The sequence below is a fragment of the Scylla paramamosain genome, chromosome 28, assembly GCF_035594125.1.
Source record: "Scylla paramamosain isolate STU-SP2022 chromosome 28, ASM3559412v1, whole genome shotgun sequence".
Lineage (NCBI taxonomy): Eukaryota > Metazoa > Arthropoda > Malacostraca > Decapoda > Portunidae > Scylla > Scylla paramamosain.
The window spans coordinates 16,719,751-16,739,750 of NC_087178.1; the positions used below are offsets into that span (position 1 = coordinate 16,719,751).

The 20,000-nt window shown below is 41.1% G+C and overlaps 1 protein-coding gene across 1 annotated transcript in view; it reads left to right on the forward strand.

Annotated features, from left to right (window-relative positions):
• LOC135115090 (immunoglobulin superfamily DCC subclass member 3-like) overlaps window positions 1-20,000 on the forward strand; it is a 56,299-nt gene that overhangs the window by 8,918 nt on the left and 27,381 nt on the right. The window contains 9 exon segments of the mRNA XM_064031582.1: window positions 1,065-1,192; window positions 11,366-11,546; window positions 12,117-12,260; window positions 12,663-12,860; window positions 14,386-14,501; window positions 15,508-15,652; window positions 17,012-17,130; window positions 18,396-18,561; window positions 19,469-19,571. Of these exon segments, the coding sequence (XP_063887652.1) occupies window positions 1,065-1,192; window positions 11,366-11,546; window positions 12,117-12,260; window positions 12,663-12,860; window positions 14,386-14,501; window positions 15,508-15,652; window positions 17,012-17,130; window positions 18,396-18,561; window positions 19,469-19,571 (1,300 nt within the window).

Consider the following 20,000-nt stretch of genomic DNA (forward strand, 5'->3'; position numbering starts at 1 on the left):
CTCTCTCTCTCTCTCTCTCTCTCTCTGTCCATAATCTCTTCCCCTCATGCCCTCACACTCCGCCTCCTTCATTAATCCCTCCTCTCCCTCGTGTGAGTCTCCCTCCCCCAAGGCTTTTTCTACTCTCCTTCCTCCCTCCTCTCCGGCGCCACTCCCCTTTTTCTCCCTTTTTCCACCCCTCTCCTCATGTCCCTCTAATACTGAAACTGACTCATTAATTCCCTTCTTCCCTTCCCCTCTTACTCTCTCTCTCTCTCTCTCTCTCTCTCTCTCTCTCTCTCTCTCTCTCTCTCTCTCTCTCTCTCTCTCTCTCTCTCTCTCTCTCTCTCATTAGGTTTCCTCTTCCCGTGAATTTCCCTTTAGTGCTTTTGCTCTCAATTTTCTTACTAATCGTCTACACTCAGACCTCCTAACTTTTTATACTTGCCTCATTCTCTTTAAACTCTCTCTCTCTCTCTCTCTCTCTCTCTCTCTCTCTCTCTCTCTCTCTCTCTCTCTCTCTCTCTCTCTCTCTCTCTCTCTCTCTCTTCGCGTAAGTCTTTATTTTCTTCTTGTATTCATTTTTGTGGGAGAAAGGCTCTCAGAAAGACGAGGCGAACTAAACTTCATTTGTTTTGTAAAGTCGCTTCTCCCCCGGGATAAACCGATTTGATGCTCCGAACACTGAAATGATTTATTTACCGTGAGAGCAAATGATCCCCTTGACACAAGAATAATGGAGCTCAAACTCATCTCCCGTGACATACAACTAGACAATAACAAATATTTACTTGCCGGGGATATTGACTGACGCTGGAATACAGTCAGTCCTCTCTCCTCACTCCAATAGCGCAGTCATAAGCACCTGTAAAAAAAAAAAAAAAAAAAAACAAGAGGGACATTTTCACCGTTTCCATCCCGATATATTTGGAATCGATAACACTTGCCTACACTTGTTTACTTGTTTACTTGTTTAAAGCAAGCAAGTGACAAGCGTTGTCTATGTGTTCCAATTTGTTTTTGTTTTTTTCCCCGTGTGTTCCTCACCGTGACATTGCCTCACCTTGTTGTCTCTTGTTCCGCAGGATGTTTTGGCACGCAGACTTGGAACCAGGAGCCAGTGAGAACCGAGGTGAATCCAGAGGGCAATGTGGTCCTGGCCTGCAAGGTGTACAACAAGCAGGGCACGTGTTCCTGGCAAAAAGATGGCAAGGTGAGTACAATATACGCAGGTGTAGCGGGTGGTGAGCGCCAGGTGTTGTACTCGTACATGTCGCCGCGTCGTTTGTGTCATTTCACTCGCGCGTGTACGTGTATTACAGGCCGTGCACATGGCGATAGTCCATCACGTACAGCTGTCATGAGGACTCCATCATGCAAACCAGCAGTAAGCTTCACATACACACCCATACCACACACCTGCCCCTCACTGCCTCCATCCCACGCTGCGCACCCTCCATTTATACACACATCTCTTCCCGCACGAGCCTTATTTTTACGTACGTGTTATACAACCCGCCATAAAGCCTCCATGAAAGCCAGAGTAGCGCATGCGACATATAGGACTCCATGAAAAAACACTGACTCACATTTGCAGTTGATGTGTTATACAAAGGAGTACCACTGCATGGCCTCCCTTGCTACTCACACGCGCCAGGGTCATGCATTTTTCACACCCACCATCATGGGTGCCGCGTTGTCACCGGTGCGCGGACGGTAATGCGCCGTGTTTATATTTCAGAAGGAAAGGGAGACCTGCGCATAACTTAGATGTCCCGCAGCAGGGCAGGCGAGGACGGCAGGTTGATGGACACGGAAATAGATGCAGCCGCTGGTCATGCCCTGCTGGGAACTGTTTAGCTGGCTTTGTTAGTCGTGGGGGACGCTCGTGTGGCAGGTTAATGATTCGGGATTGTTATTAAACTGCGCACCTCACTTTCCTTGTTCGTTCCAGTGGGAAAGGGTTGCGCCGTGAGAACATTAGGGGAATAGTTTCTCTCTCTCTCTCTCTCTCTCTCTCTCTCTCTCTCTCTCTCTCTCTCTCTCTCTCTCTCTCTCTCTCTCTCTCTCTCTCTCTTGGATATTAGAGAAAATGGGAATTAATATACAAGAATTCGTCCTATTTTCTTTCAGCCTCTCATTGTGTTTCTGATTATTATTTTTTAGAAATTATTCTTGTTATTGTTGTTCTTGTTTCTGTCATCGTCGTCATTGTTATTATTTTGTTATTATTAGTATTAATATTAATATTATCATTATTATTATTATCGTCATCATCATCATCATCATCCACCACCATCATCATCATAATCATCATTATTATCATTATCATCATATTTTTTTTCCTGACTGAGAAAATTTTTAGTTTATTTATAAATTTATATATTCATTTTTCTGTATTTATTTATTCCTTCATATAGTTGTTTTATTTTCCCACAAACGTAGGCAGCTGGTGGTCATAAACTCAGGATCTTAGCTACAAGACCAAATTTGTGGTACATGAATGAATACTCAATTAGCAAGAAGTGGCTTTATTTACGAAAGTTTTCAAAAGCACCAATGTACAAATGTGTGTGAATGAGTGGAAGCAAGATGAGGAGAGACTACAATGCAAAATCTAAACTAGAACGAAAAGTATGAGACGAGAACGTAATGCAGATTCTCGGGCGATAAATAATGAAACAAAATGGAGCAATTAGAACCTTTCTGTTACAACCACTCAGAAATTTCATTTGGATATCATACTTTACCTGTCCCTGAGTTGAAGTGGATTATGTGGAGGCGCTGCATGCGTTGCGTGTGATAAAGTGAACGTTTCTAGTGGAGCCAGGTGGTGGAGCGTGTCCCGTAATTTTACAGGATCTGGTGGAAGGAGAGGACAGCAGACTGCGTGAGGAAGGTGGAGGGTGCTGGGAGTGGCCGGCGCCGTTGCAGGATGTAGGAAAGGAAGCCACGATCATGGAAATGTTTTGTGTGCATTCATGTTCATACTAAGATCACATGACCAATATTTATAAAGTATAAGAAAGTAAATAAATCAAACCACTCCTATCTCTTACCTGTCTCTCTCTTTCTCTTCGCTCTACCCTGCTTTAACTGAGTACCTATGCTTTTGAAAGTTTAGACGTAGACTTTAAAAAAATAGATATATTCGTATATATATTTTTTTTATTTGTTGATTGAAGAGAAGAAAAAAAAATGTACAGATTCAAGGACAACATTGATATACTTTTCAATTTAAGAAATAATTAGACACTAATAACATAATAAGTCATTAAAATTCAAGTTCAGAAGCACTCGTGTAGCAGGACCAAAAGATAAGATGATCCTGAGGAGCAGTGAAACATAATGGAAACGCTAATATATCGTGGAGGAAAATAAAGTAAGATATGGAATCTCATGGAAGACGCCAACATTAAGCTCTGGCATGGCGGATTTAGGCTGACGGAAGGCAAACACACACACGTGCCTCCCAGCCTCCTGTCCATGGAAGGAAAGTGTGGAATATAAAGCGTGTATTAACATGACTAAAACTATGGCGGGGGAAGCTATTACCACACGCTAAATAGATGTAAAAACAAGTGAGATGTCCAGGCGGTCTGACTGCATGAATATGAAGCGAAAAAAAAAAAAAAAAGTAAAAAATGGCAACAAAATGGCAAGAAAAAATCATGCGAGTATATTTGCATGAATTTAACCATGAGCGGAGACATAAAGGGGTCGAGGCAGCGACAGGCGATTGAGGTTACCAAGACAAAAACTGGATTACGAGGCGAGGTCTGGAAAATGTCCCTCGCTGGTGAGTGCAATAGACACGCGGAACCACGACGCTTTTCTCACCCTCTCCCTCTGCCGTGTCCCGCCGCCGCTTGTTAAGTGACGCTGGAGTTGTGCACTTTTCAGAATTGTGGGATGGAGTTCTCAATTTCGCAGATTTGAATAGTTGGCGAATAGAAAAACGGCCCTTTTATTGGACTGTCACTCGTCTCTCTCTCTCTCTCTCTCTCTCTCTCTCTCTCTCTCTCTCTCTCTCTCTCTCTCTCTCTCTCTCTCTCTCTCTCTCTCTCTCTCTCTCTCTCTCTCTCTCTCTCTCTCTCTCTCTCTCTCTCCCTGATCCCACAGTCCTGGGAAACTAGCGATAAATGAATTTTTTATCACAACTCTGATCATGGAAATTAATTTTCTTTCCATATTTCCAGAATTTCTCCGCGAGAGTATTAGTGGCCGTCCAGTCAGGCATCGGTAATTGGTAAGGCTGGATAATAAATAAATAAACAGATGAATAAATAAAAGTCTAAAGGGAAGTCTGCCATCCCCGCCCAGCCATCAGGAGAACTCGTCATTTTTTTATCAGTTGGGCACCAGATAATTACACTGGCATTGATTCAGTCCTCATTTTCTCCTCACTTTTTCTCCCTCCCGTGAACACTTCCATTCCAGAGCGATACTGGTCGGTGCGCCGCTCCCAGATGCGTCCAGTGAACACTCCTGAAATAAAAGAAAGAAAAAACAAAAAAAAAGAACAAGGGGAAGTAAAAACAAAAGATCACATATTAACACAAATCCCCGGATATCATTTCGTAAAAGCGAGGAAAGAGACGAAAAAAAAATTTGCCAGCTCAGTTTATTTGCATTTTTATCGTAATATTCTCGAAAGACAAAAAGATAAAACTCCTCTAGAACGTTTTGAAAAGCATGACGTTTACCGCTAAATAAGAGATGTTGTGTGTGTGTGTGTGTGTGTGTGTGTGTGTGTGTGTGTGTGTGTGTGTGTGTGTGTGTGTGTGTCCGCGCTTGTGTATAGATAATTAGATCATAAATAAATTTCTCTCCTTAAAAACAGACTTCCCATACGTATTAGTTAAGTTAACCTCTGCAGGCCTTAATCTGGGGATACAGTATTCACTCCACAGCAACACACACACTAGAGGCTCCCTATGTAAACTGAACTCTGCCTGCACTTGAGAAAACGGTCAGGAGTAAGGAGTTAAGGAGACAATTCAGAATGTTGAGCTGAGCAGAGAGAGAGAGAGAGAGAGAGGGAGCGTGTAGGGAGTAACAAGGCAGACATATAGATAGAAAGAGTTGTGTCAGATATTTACTGTTCAAACTAGTGAGGTTTTATGGCAATGGTAGGCAGTGTTCAATTAAGCATGTTTTCAAGTTCGGAAGCAGAAAGTCACAGTAATCTAGACCCTTTCCTCTTTCCTGATTTTTATTACCTTCCTCTCTCTTTCCCTTTCCTTTTCATTCTTTCTCTTTTCCTTCCTTCTTTTTTTTTTGTGGAGATTGGTTAAGAATGGACGTGAGCCTTCAAAGAATCTCTCTCTCTCTCTCTCTCTCTCTCTCTCTCTCTCTCTCTCTCTCTCTCTCTCTCTCTCTCTCTCTCTCTCTCTCTCTCTCTCTCTCTCTCACACACACACACACACACACACACACACACACACACACACACACACACACAGAGACACACACACACACCACGTCAGTCTCGCATCCTTTCTTATGTCATTATTTGAACTCATTCTTCATCCTCTTCCTCTGCTTACCACCTGCTTATTCCCTCGGCTTTTTTTTTCCTTTTTCCTATTTAATTTCCATGTTATAAAATCCTCCTCCTCCTCCTCCTCCTCATCCTCCTACTCCTCCTCCTCCTCCTCCTCCTCCTCCTCCTCCTCCTCCTCCTCCCTCCTCCTCCTCCTCCTGCTCCCTCCTCCTCCTGCTACTGCTGCTGCCAACACTGCAATCAAAAAATAAGCTGTGCTATTATTTTTTTTTTTTATGCAAGAGAACTATCATTATTAGTTTATTTTTTTTTATGATAATCCGGTTTTGTTTATTCATAAGGGGATTTCCGAAAAGGATTTATGTTTTTTATAATAAATTAGAGGAAAATATCATAAGCTTCTGTTCGTATGTTTGTTCCGTGTGTTTTGCTGTAAGCGATTAGATCCCTTATGACTTGCTCTCTTAATTGCCTGTACATTTTATCTTTTTCTGTTTTTTTTTTCTTTCTTTTTTTTTATATTTGGTACTCACAGACGTTTGTGTGATTTGTGTCTTTCTTGAGTCGCTGTATTATTAGATTTGTAATTATTATTTTTTTTTTTTTTTGTCTTGTTTTTCATTTATTTTATTTTACTGTATTTTGCTATTTTTTTTTTTTCTTTATTTTCTACTTATCTATTTTGTTTTGTGTTTATTTTTATTTTATTCATTTTATTTATATATTTATTTATTTTCTTTAATCATTTTATCTATTTATTTACGCATTTATATATTTGTTCTTTGTGGGAAGGGTTTATGTGCGTCCCTGTTAATAAGAAAGGCTAAACAGATGGCAGTGATGAGCGTCGTTTTAATTCCTTTCCTATTAACGACGTCTTTTTTTTTTTTTTTTTTCGGACGATTCCACATACAAGACACAAAATGTTATCTGATATTTCATCGGAGGATTTGGTGGTGTCAAGATTGTAGGGTGTGACAGAAGATTATAGCTGCGCATTGCGATCTTCCATTAACCTGTTTCTCTGATCACTAGACAAAAAAAAAAAAGAATATGAAATAAATTGTGTGCATACAACGTGTTTGCTATTATTGCAACCTTGCTGTTCTGGTAATTCCACACAACGAAGTATTTTACGAAATTATTACGATATAAATAAATATTTTGGATGAACTTTTGTTCCGGGAATGTACATGAGAACAAATATCATATATTCGTAGTTCACTCAGGCGAGGCAGTTAACATGCTGACTTGAGACACAGATGACACAACCTCCAGCTTTTGGTCTTGTGTCAAGTGATTGAAAGATTACTTTGATCGTCGACACTTTCTTTGAGCTCACAGTTTTTGCTCAGACGCGCGATGTCGACAAAATAATTTACGTTTTGTATTAAATTTAGAGTAGCACTAAGTCCGCGAGACACTAAAGGCCGCGAGGACACCAAGGGCCGCCGGGAAGGCCCAGGAAATGAGAGACAGAGCGGCGGCGCACCCTTGATGATTGTAGTCGGAATTCAACTTCCAAAGCACACAAGCGCCATTGCATGAAAGCCCAGAATAACAAAAGGTCAGGGAAATGTTGCATAGTCGTCGGCAGAAATTAAACTGTTTTCACCCTAATAAATCTTACATTAAACACCTCTCCTATTGATGAAATGCAAAACGCTGACAGAGCGACGCGTTGACTTACATTCAGCAAATCGTATTACACTTGCTATGTGAATTCCCATGTACAAGATTCGTTCTTAAAAAAAAAAAAGAAAAAAAAAAAAAACATACTTTGTGTATTTCGTTTTGTCATGTGTCAGTGGAATAATTTCTGTATACGCTGACTTATACTTCTTTTTTTTTATCCCTTAACAAATAAATAGCGTACATAAACTGTTATTCACAAAGTCTGATGAAAATAACTTGGTTTCTCGTAGGCACTGTGGTAACACATGGCTGCACTGAGGAACGCACGCATCGCGCCAGGATTAATGTGCCGCGCATATTTTACAGCTTGACTCATAAACATTCACAAAACACGTCATTAACACTTATTACTCCATTCAGTAAACACGAGAGGCTCAAAAAACAAACAAAAAAACAAAAACAAAAACAAGAAAAACAAGAAAGAATAGCATCAGCCTTATAGGACTTATTTTTCAACGAGTTTTAGGTCGAGTTTGTTTATTTCTTACTTTCTTTTCCCGCATTTTGTTATGCATTTTTTTTTTCTCTCTCTTTCAAATCCTGAGTCGCTACGCAGAATCAGATTGATAGCACGACTTTTATCTCTCTTTTTACTTGTCTGTGTGGCAACTGGGGACAGGAGGGGAGAGAGAGAGAGAGAGAGAGAGAGAGGAGAGAGAGAGAGAGAGAGAGAGAGAGAGAGGAGAGAGAGAGAGAGAGAGAGAGAGAGAGAGAGAGAGATTACTTGTATAATTATGAAATCTCTCTTCTCTACAAGCTTTTCCTTCTTAGTCAATGCTCATCCCTTCCTTCTTTCCTTCCTTCTTCTTTCCTTCCTTCCTTCCTTCCTTCCTTCTTTATGTGCCATGTTCCTCCAGTTCTTCCCTCACCTATGCTTACCTTCCTCCCGTTACCTCTCCTGAGTCTTAAGTCCAGCTTAGCGCTCTCTCTTTGTCAGCGTGTGGGAGGGGAGCGAGGGAGGGAGCAAAGAGAAAGAGAAAACCACGCAGAGCAGGAGTAAGGGCACCCAAGAGGGAAAGAATCGGCTGTTTAGAGAGAAAGTCTCTTCCCCTTTTTTTTTTTTTTTAATTCCCTATTTCAGGGTATTTTCCATTTTTCTGCCTCGTATTTCTTATCCTTTTTTTTTTTTATCTCTCTCCTCGTTATCCTTGTTATTCTCTTTTCCCAATTCATTACAAAATAGTGGTTACCTTCATCCTTTTCTTTTCTCCCTCCTTTTCTTCCTCTTCCTATTTTTTTTTTTTTCTCCTCCTCGCCCTCCTCATCATTCTCTTCTCTCATTCCATTGTTTTACGAAATAATGGTTACTTGCGTGTTTTCCTTCATTAATTATTCCCTCTGTCACCTGCATCTCCCATCGTCTTTCGTTCTTTCTTTTCACAGAATATACTCTTTTACATCAATTAACTGTTTCTTACGTTCGTTTTCTCCTTTTTGATACCCTATTTTTGGTATATTTTTCCTATTCTTTCTCTTCTTCCGCCTCCTTCTCTTCTTTCTCCTCTTCCCCATCATCATCATCATCTCATCCTTAGTTCTTTGTTCCCCACGTCATTATTTATAAAACCATCTTTATGCTCACTCTCTGTTCCCTATAACCTGTTCTTCGCATTGTCTCTTTCTCTTTTTTTTTTTCACAGAAGGTACTCCTTTTCCATCATCTTATTACTTCTTATGCTCGTCGCCTTTAATCAACCGAGTTTCTCATTAGCCGCTTTTTCCATCAATACTCTTACTTGTATCTTGCCGTTTCATTAAGTGACTGATTCCTCCTCCGGGATTAACGCTCGACTTCATTTCATTTCACCAAAACTAGAAGAAAATTGTAAGAAACTGACTCACGAAAGGATTGACTCACCGCTACATGACTCACAGAAAGTCCGAATGATCGATGTAGATGAATTACTCGTCTGGAAAAATTGTGTGAGTGGAGAGTGTGAATGCTGGGAAAATATAGAGCAAAGCAGGCATTTCACTGATCCGTCACGGTGTAGAATTATTGAAACAAGGCCTGTTGAATAAAAAGACACGGCCATAAGAATGAAAAATCACAAGTTTTTTTTTTATAATTTTGTGCTTTTTCCTTTTTTTTCTCTTCCTTACTTTCTTCACTATTACGCTGTGGAATTATTGAAACAAGGCCTGTTGAATAAAAAGACACGGCCATAAGAATGAAAAATCACAAGTTTTGATAATTTTGTGCTTTGTACTTACGTTTTCATTATTTCTTCTGTATACATTTTCATTAGCAGTACTTTCTCACCCAGTTCCTCACTCTTTTCATGTGAATTTTCAAGTAATAAAGCATGTGCTGTGAACGAAAACTGTATTAGGGAAAGAGAAACGTGATTTCTTTGTCCGAAAGTGTTGTCAGAGAGAGAGAGAGAGAGAGAGAGAGAGAGAGAGAGAGAGAGAGAGAGAGAGAGAGAGAGACAGACAGACAGACAGACAGACAGACAGATAGATAGACAGAAAGAGAAGCTCCAGGTTACTATAGCGTGTTATGTCAGAAAAAATCGTGGGGTACATCGCCTTTATATTTTGAGAGCACTTAAAATATAGCGATAGAAAAACTACCTGAACTAAAAACACTAAGAGAACTTGTGCCTTTTAAGCTGCATGAATATTCTACAATTTAATTCCTGGAAGTAACAAACTAAACTGAATCATTTGCAGAAAAAAAAGTCACACGTCAATTAATTTCATAATAAATTAACATGTTATCTGATCAGTAATTACGTAGATGAAGTAAACATTTAAGCATTTTTATCGAAGTGAATATATATATACGAATATATATATTTCTCTTAATCCTACGCTTTGTATTTTACATATACAGTGTTTTACTGTCCTCCGGCAGTTTACGATGCCTTGCTTTTAATATTACGGACAATTTTTTTTCTTACCTGCCAAATTTTATGCAGGAAAATGAAAGGAAGGCGTAAATAACAGACTGTAATTTTCCCGCGCATGTGGAATGAAGTTGTGAATTTGTATGCACCACTTTGTTTGGCGGGACATTGCTCTAACAGCCCAATTATGCATCCCATTACTCGTGGCTCGCGTCTACTTCCCTTGCTTCTCTCTATTTTTTCTTTTTTTAATGTATTTTTCTCTCTTCTATATGGTTTTACTTTCCGTTCTCTCTCTCTCTCTCTCTCTCTCTCTCTCTCTCTCTCTCTCTCTCTCTCTCTCTCTCTCTCTCTCTCTCTCTCTCTCTCTCTCTCTCCTATTTCCTTTCTTTTTCACTGCCTCACAATTCCACGTGACAAATATTCTAATTAACAACAACAAAAAATCATTCCATGGCAAAACCTTCCATGTAATTACCTCAGTTTTTACTTCACCCTCACCTGGACAATTTATGCCGCGTATTTCATTTGGCTGTTATCGCTGCACGCATCACTGTCACCATCATCAGCATCAGCATCATCAGCATCGTCGTTACCGTTGTTCTCGTACTTGCTGTTGTTGTTGTTGAGTCAGTCATCATCATCATTATAAGGAAAAACAATTTATCATCATTATCTTCAGCGTGGGGTGTCACCGTCCCCTCATTTTTTGTTGTCCTCAGTGAAATGCGTACCATCAATTTTGCTTTGAATTCTTGGGGTATCCCGTTTCATCGTTTTCCAAAACAAATTTTTCGTTTAAATATTCAAATTTGGCTATGAGAGATTTTAGAGAGAGAGAGAGAGAGAGAGAGAGAGAGAGAGAGAATGTGTGTGTCATTGAATTATATACGAGCATTTTCCTGTTAATAGCATTACTAGAATGATATTCTTTTTGCAGTGTTTTCTTTCCCTGCTTGTTTTCACTGCAGCCGCTCTTCAATCTTGGCGGTAACGTTCGTGCAGGGAATAAAACTTCCTCTCCATACGCCTCCCTCCTCCGCACCTCCTACCTTTCAACATACAAAATATCCACCTTATTTTCCCTGCATCCCCACAGCACCGTTAGATATTTACGCTGGAATATGGCTTCCTCGCGCCGTATCTCCTTTCCCTCTGTATCCGCGCTGTGACAGACTATCACCAGCGAAAAATAAACATAGAAACTGAACCCCAAACCCATATTCTAACCATTAATCGACGAACAGAGAAGAGTCAATGATTTAATTAGTGAGTTAAACAATAAAGATCACACCTTCTCCCGAATAACTCCTCCCTTCTCTTCCCGACGCAGCCCCAGGGAATGTTCGTGGGCAAGTACGAGTGGGCCGGAGATCGAGAGGCCGGGGATTGCTCCATCAGGATTTTGGATGCTGGGGAAGTGGACGACGGGGACTGGGAGTGTCAAGTGACCGCCTCCACCTTCGCTGCCCATGACGCCCTCACCTCCAGGATTGCCCAGCTCATCGTCAGGGGTGAGTAGAGAGAGAGAGAGAGAGAGAGAGAGAGAGAGAGAGTGTGTAGAGTGACAAGGCAGGTATATGTAATAGACAACTGGATTGCATGAATAGATATGAAATAATGTGTGAGGTGTGTGTGTGTGTGTGTGTGTGTGTGTGTGTGTGTGTGTGTGTGTGTGTGTGTGTGTGTGTGTGTGTGTGTGTGTCATTTGATTGATGAGTGACTCGCTCAGAACCCGACTAGTTGATGGGGTGATGAACATAATGCAAGAGTGATGATTGATGAATGGACGGACGAGATACACTTATTCCTTTGTGTGTGTGTGTGTGTGTGTGTGTGTGTGTGTGTGTGCATGTGTGTGTGCATGTATCCGCGTCACGGTAATTACACGTATGAAATCAAATGGACAGACAGTAATGCCTCTCTTTATATATGTGACATTTTACTGTTAATTAATTGTCTTTACAGCACATACATTTTCCGCTCATAATATATAGGCATACACACACTCACATGCTCACATACACGCACAGGTTAGAGCGTTACTATTTTTCCCCATGTGTTTTATATGCGTGTCGTTGCAGTGGCCCCCAAACACCCAGTGCTGGAGGTGGACTCACAGCAGGTCACCGCCGGACACAACTTCACTGTGGTGGAAAATCGCCCGGGCACCATCAAGTGTCTCTCCCGCTACGGCAACCCCCCTGCTGAGATTAAGTGGTTCATTGGTAAGTAGGGCAGCAGGACACGTCTTCCCCTTCAGTCTTCCTTCCTTCCCTCCTTCCTTCCCTCCCTTGCCATCTCATTCTTTCCCATTTTTTTTTTTTCATTCTTGCATACATTTATATCTATTTGCACTTCATCACTCTCTTTTTCTTTATGTCGTGTTTCTTGTCTTTATCGTTATTTGCATCTCTCTCTCTCTCTCTCTCTCTCTCTCTCTCTCTCTCTCTCTCTCTCTCTCTCTCTCTCTCTCTCTCTCTCTCTCTCTCTCTCTCTCATCCAGCATTACCCCAAACTAACTATTCACTTCAGTATTTCATCATCTGAACCTTCAATCATAATCAAGTATACATAATCAACAACCCAAACACATTTCTCACCTGTGTTATGTATGTTTGCGTGTTCAGGAGAGGAGGAGCTGCCACAGGAGGAGTACGGACAGACCAACGTGACGGAGATGGACAAGCAGAAGACGTGGATGGCGGTGTCGGTGCTTCAACATACGTTCTCCAAGGCGGACCACAACACACCTCTCCGCTGCGTCGCCGTGCACCAGGCGTACCAGACCAAGTCGCAGTCCGTGGAAGTGCTCATGGATGTGCAGTGTGAGTGTTGAGTGTTTACCGCTTGTTTGTGTGTGTGTGTGTGTGTGAGATACAGACAGACAGACAGAAACAGACAGACAGACAGATAAATAGACACATAAAGACAAAACCAACAGAAAAACATAAATAAGCAAACAGACAGCTAGACAAACAAAGATAAAGACAAAACCAGCAGACAGATGGAAACAAACATGCAGACAGACAGACAGGTGAAACAGACAGACACACAGATAGACAGACAGACAGACACATGAAGACAAAATCAACAGAAAAAAACAGACAAATAAGCAGACAGACAGACACAGAGATAAAAGACAAAACAAACAGACAGACAGACAGACAGACAGACAAACAGACACAGAGATGAAGACAAAACCAATAGACAGACAGATGATGACATGCGATAAAAAGAAAATCACTAGAGAGGCAGACATACAAAGAGAGACGGATAATTTTGAAAAAGGAGAGGAAGATCGACACTCTTTGCACTTTTTTTTTTTTTTTAATACATTGTTGGAAACGTGACTAGTGAGGCAGGTAGGCAGAGGAAAGGTGAAGCGCATCAACGTTCGCTAATTGGGAGACTCAACACTGCTAATCAACACCGAACTTTAACAGAAACAGAAGCAGACATTCCGCGGACGTTTGGACGAGGAACATGTCATCTCATTACAACATCTCCTCTGTCATGTCATGCTCTAGGAATGACGTGTGTTTCTCTTCGACTAAGAAAACAAAGTGAATTCTGATCGCTTTTCTGTTTGTTGGTAAATCTATCTTTTCCTCTCTTTCTCAAATACCATGTTAGTAATTCTTCTCTCCCTGTGTAATGGTATTCTCTGGGAGTTACGTGTTTTTTCTCTTTAATAAAGCAAAACGCCTTGACACCGCTTTTCTGTTTGCTGGTAAACCTGTCTTTCCCTCTCCCTTACACCAGGTAATCAATCTATCAGTCAGTAAGGCCTTTTCCTCCATAAATACCACGTTAACCCGTTCCCTTCTGCCTCCCTATGGTGACTCAGTGGTCAAGAACAAATACAGTTATTCTCGTGTGACTTCTCTTTCCCTTCTTCCCTTCGCCAGTAAGTTTTACCCTTGACTTCCATTTTTATCCTTTCATTACTGTACAAATTCTCCCTTACGTATTTCTTTTTAGAGACTTTTTTTTTTACAACAGTCTTTTGAATCATGATGTAGGTTAGAAAACACAAAATTAACTGACTGTTCTGTTATTATTTTTTCCGTGAAGAACATAAGAAAATAAGGGAAGCTGCATGAAGCCACCAGGCCTACACGTGTAATCTTTTAAAGCTCCCTAATGACTCAACACGAGCAACATGACTACTGACTCCATTCCATTCACCTACCACTCTATTTGACCACCATTACTTTCCAATCTCTTTCAAAATCAAATCTTTTAAATCAACCTTGACACAGTTATTTCTTCTTTCTTTGTCCATGCAAACTTTTCTACAGGATTCTCAGTAGTAGTGAAAGGCTTAATGTTTCCCTTCCTTGCCCTCAGACGCCCCTTCCGTCACACTAGAGGGCGCCCCTGCAGAGGACATCGAGGAGGGCGTGGACAATGTGGTGCTGCATTGCCTCGTGGATTCGAACCCTGGAGCCAATGTTGTATGGCGGGTGAGTGTGTGTGTGTGTGTGTGTGTGTGTGTGTGTGTGTGTGTGTGTGTGTCAGGGAGCTGTCATTGTTGTTGTTATTATTGTTGGATTCTTCTTTTTTTCGTTGTTCCTCTTGTTCATGTTCTTTTCTTTTTTTTTTTTCTCCTCTTCCTCTTCATCACCTACCCTTCCTCCTCCTTGCTCTTCCTGTTCCTCCTTGTCCTCTTCTTCCTTCTCTTTTTTTCACAACTTTCTTCTCCTACTCTTCCTTTTCCGCCATTTCCTCATCTTCCAGCTTCTCTTCCTCCTCCTCCTCCTCCTCCTCAGTCAGGATTGAACATATTACTTTCAGCAAAGCATTTCTAGCCCAGCTAATTATTTTGAAACACATGACGTAGTGGTAATAAGCGCCTGCCTGCTTCACCTGAAATATACACCTTACATTATTTTCCTGTTAAATTAGGAGCTAGAAAAAAAAAAAAAAAAAAAAAAGAAAACAGCAACTTTAATTATACACAACCCGTAAATTTGTTTGTGGTGTTTCTCCTCTGTGTTTCCCTCACGACAGTTTTCCTTGAGAGAGCTTCCCTGGCACGGCATTTTATTCCAATGAGGTGTTTTCTCTTCTATTTCCTTCTTCTTTTGCTTCCCCCTGCCTCCCTTTCCTTTCTTATTCAGCGCCTGTTTTTAATGTGTTTTCCTGCCAGTCCGCGCGCTGTTATTCTGGTCTTCTCTGAGGTGTTCTGCACCAAACGTTTTCTTTTCCGTGTATGATCTCACTGCCTCCATTTTCCGCATCTCTGGCTTGAACGTGATTGGCGCACAAAGAAATATGTTGTCGATTTCATAGTCAAGCACATTTCCTTCCTGCTCGCTGTGATGTAGAGTGGGTACTAGTATGAACTGAGGTGTCTTTTTTTTTTTTTTTTTTTTTTTGGTGTGTGTGTGTGTGTTTCTGTTTGAGTGTGTGCAAAGAGAGAAGCAGAGAGAGACTTACACCCCCTCCTCTCTTCTTTGCGCAATGCAGGTCAATGGACAAACTGACGTGTTCAGCTTTCAACGTGATGTTCGCTTCAGTCCCGTGAGCAGGAAGCACTCGGGCACCTACACCTGCGAGGCAAGAAACGCCGTGGGAGGCTCCGATCCCATCTCCGTCAAGATTGATGTCAAATGTGAGTGTACAGAAATTACTATAAATTCAAGGATCATATTCTCAAACACTTTTGCCTAGCGTCGCACCTTCTTTGTTTTCAAAAGGCTTTAGCTGAAGTCACACGGATTTTTAAGGATTTTTTTATGGTTCTAGTGACAGACTAACATGATTTCTACACTATTCACAGGAGAAACACTCTTGAGAACCCGGCTAATTATTTATGTTGCGTTTGAAAATAGTCGTGGTGAAAGAGTGAAGCGTTTCTGAACTCTGGATTAAAAAGTATATAAAAGGGTTAAGTGTGCGTGAAGAGGTATGATTAGTTCAAAAGGTCTCAGCGAAGGTCAAGAAATTATCAAAGTAATATGATGGGTTCAGAAGAGTTTAAAATAAACGAGTCAAAAAAAAAAAAGTAAAAAGAAAAAAAAAGAAAAGAAAAAAGTACAGGAAAGGGTTAAATGTACGTGATGGAGTAACATAAGGGTACTAAAGGAGTATCAGGGGTATCAAAGGCTATCAAGGGAGGTCAAGACTGTGACAAAATGATATGATGGGCTCTGAGGAGTATAAATTTAATGAGTTAAAGAAAATTTGAAAAATAAATAAATAAAATAAGGGTAACACGGTATTACTTGCTGTGCTTTAAGATATAATGTTAATACTTTATCTTCCTAATAAAGAAGAAAACAATAAGCTCGAAACACTTCTGCCAGCACCACGATTACTTTCAAAAGACTCTACTTGAAGTTATACGAGTTCGTAAGGATGTTTTTATGGTTGCAGTGACAGATTAACAAAATTTCTACATTATAAGCAGAAGAAATACTTAAAACTTGGCTTATCACCTCAGTGGCCTTTATAACCAATCGTAATGAGAGAGCTAGGCGTTTCTGAATACGTGCTTTACATGTGGAAAGGTCAAACCAAACAAGTAGTGGCGCTGTTATGGGGTAGAGAAAATGAATAAGTAAACCGCTGCGGAATGCCTGAGATGATTAATTAAGGAAAGCGTTAATTAGACTGAGATACGCGTGAGATACATAATTGGTAGTACTTCACGTGGCAGGGGAGGCGAAGGGGTCGAGGGTGCGCCAGCGGTAGCGGCCCCCGAGGCGGTAAATTATGGCCACGCTGATGGGATGATGAAGGGGAATTACCGTGTTTTGAACGTTGCATTAACAGCTTTGCATTTTTACATTAGATTGTACTGCTACTAATTGATGCGTGATACATGTAATTGCTTTTTCAACACATATCATAATGGTGTATGGTTGATTATTTGGGTGAATCATTATATCTGGGAGTAACTAATCCATGGAACCACCACCGCTACCACTGTCACCGCCATCACTCACCTGCCCTGCCCTCCCCCCACCAGACCGGCCCCGTGTCCTCCAGGTGGGTCCCGCGCCCCTGGTCACCGCCACTCTCCACAACCACACGCTGCTGGAGTGCATCGCTGAAGCCAACCCTCCTCCACAGTACACGTGGATTCAGGTGAGTGTCTCCAGAGTTGGCTAGTATTATTATTATTTTCTCATGCAGTATTCAAGAGAGAGAGAGACTCAATACGAAGATGAAATAGAAAAATCATGCCATGGTTCATAAGAAAGGTGTGTTTTCGAATGAATGGTGCAGAGCTAGGCATAAGCGCCTCTTTGAACTGAGTCACGTGAGGCATTGGCATAAAGAGAACGTGAGGGATACAGATGGCCTGTCAAACTGTGTTATCTGACTTTTAATTCAGAAAAAAAAGACATTCTACTTTTTTTTATTTTGCTCTTTTAACCTTTTGACCTTCAGTGACTGTGACACCTGCTATTCACTCGAGTTACGATTTCACTGGACAAAAATGTAACTACAGTCTCTAAATTCTATCTCTTTTTGAAATATCTTGAGGAACTGACACTCAAATGAGATTTTTTTATGTAAATTATTTTTGTTGCCTTGCCCAGTAGCCCTCTTGCATAAAAAAAAAAAAAAGTTTGAATAAATCGATCACTCTTTTTGTTGTAAGTGATGCCTCGAAATTATAATCTAAACTTCCACTACAACACTTCACTTTTTTAGTCTTGAGAAAACACAGTGTTAATGGAGGTAGCAGTACGTACATGACACACTAAAGGAAGGTGACACGGTTGAGGATTTACTTGCTGAGTCCGTATTGATTCTTATTCTGAATTCTACGTTACAATTCAATCACGTGTTTGTCTTTGTTACGGAGTGCTTGTGGTCGGTTTTCCTCAACGATTCATCCTTGTTCCTTTTCTTTTATTGTGAATCAACTGTTTTCCTTGTTTTCTTGACTTTTCTTTCCATTTATTTAGGCAAACACTTTATTTAATTATATAGTTGTATGTGTTTTCACCTTAATTAGTGTACCGTTCTGTAACTTTTACCTTTTACTGAGAAAAGTCATCCTCTCTTAGGTGCAGCTGTGAATCAAACCCACATATTTGTACCTTTATCTCATTTCGTGCACTGTAATATTTTTTTCTATATTTAAGATGTTTTCCAATTATATTTTCCTTCGTTTTCATACTCCTCTTCTTCCTCCTCATTTCCATCCTCGTCCTTAAAACATAAGAACTTAAGAAAATAAGGGAAGCTACAGGAAGCCACCAGGCCCACACGTATCGGTCCCTACTTACTTCCACCTATCATCCTCATCCATAAATTTACCTGATCTTTTAAAGGTCTCTAAATGACTTAGCACTAACAACCTGATTACTGAGTTTATTCTTTCTCTTCTCACCCAACAGATGATACCGGACACACAGAAGACAGAAGTGCGAGGCCACAACGCCACACTGCTGCTGGAGGATGTCACGTACGAGCACCAGGGCGAGTATGTGTGCGTGGCCTCGTCAGTTATCCGCGACCAGACGCTGGAGGACCGCAGCGAGCCCATTATTGTGGAAGTGGTTGGTGAGTGACCCGTGAAAGTACCCGTTTTCTATGATGCTGGTGAGGGGGCGCGTAGTTTAGAAGTAAAGGATGTAATTCTGGATTTTCAAGAACATAATAAGAACATATGGAAGGCCGGAAAATGTAATTAGGCCTACATGTTGCAGTCTCTGTGTCAAATATACTTACATACAGATGTCCACTATCATATATGCCTATGAGTATTAATGTTAGTAGTAGTAGTAGTAAAAGTAGTAGTAGTAATAGTAGTAATAGTAGTAGTAGTAGTACCTTTTGTTAAATTATGGCGCTTCCAGTTATCGTTTTTCATAACATACATTTTCTTTAGCAGTGAAGCGCCCCGATTTTTTTTTTTTTTTTTTTTCTACAATTGGGTTACGGCAAAGGTTCGCTAGTCTGTAATAAAATGCTCAAGGCCGTTTTTCTTTCAAGAGGGTAAACTGCAGTGCCTCGTTCATGGTGTTGTCTAAAATCTTCCTCTTCAGACGCGGTTTATTTTAAATGTCTTCCCCTTTAAGCTAACATTTCTTTGAGTAGTGATCTTGGGTACGACTTTTCTTATCATCGTTATTTATACTCAAAGAATACCAGTGACTTTTCATCGAGAGAGAGAGAGAGAGAGAGAGAGAGAGAGAGAGAGAGAGAGAGAGAGAGAGAGAGAGAGAGAGAGAGAGATTAATTAATATTCAGTTGTAGGTACAATTATTTTTCACCGCGTGCTAAGTACCGATAAAAATACAAATATACATTCCACTATTATTTGGGGATGAAAGTTGAACGCGAGGAGAAAATAGTAACCAAATATGCGTCCCTCCCTCCTCCCTCCCTCCCCACAACCCTCTTCCCCTCGGGCACTTTCTACCCCACTGCTCCCCATGGCCCTTCCTCTGTCCCTCCCTCCCCTTAGGTCCCCCAGGGCACCCCAAGCCTCAGTTCGGGAAGGTCATCTGTGTCCCACGATATTTCCGTGTTATTAATGTGGCTGCTCAGAAATACGACAAGAAATGGAGGTAAAATGTGTCCAGACCTCCTCGCCCTCCATTCCGCCCCTCTCGTGCCTGTTCCATCACTCATTCTCTCTCTCTCTCTCTCTCTCTCTCTCTCTCTCTCTCTCTCTCTCTCTCGTCATACGTTAACTCATACACTTTCATGTCCTCCATCCATCCTTGAACCTTCCTTTCCTTTCCTCCTCCCTCCACCCTTCTTTCTTTCCTTTCTTCCTTCCTTCCCGCCAGCCTTGCCTCCTTCACTCCCTCCCTCCCTCACTGCCTCACTCACTCACTCACTGATGTGCTTCCCACGCCGCTTTCGGACGTGCAAATCATCCTTCATCTTCTTAACATCTCTCACCAGATATTCCCCAGATACTTAACATTTCACTCCGTGCGGGGGCTGAGTGATTATGCGCCTCAGGGACAGAAAAGTGCCCAGTGTTGTCG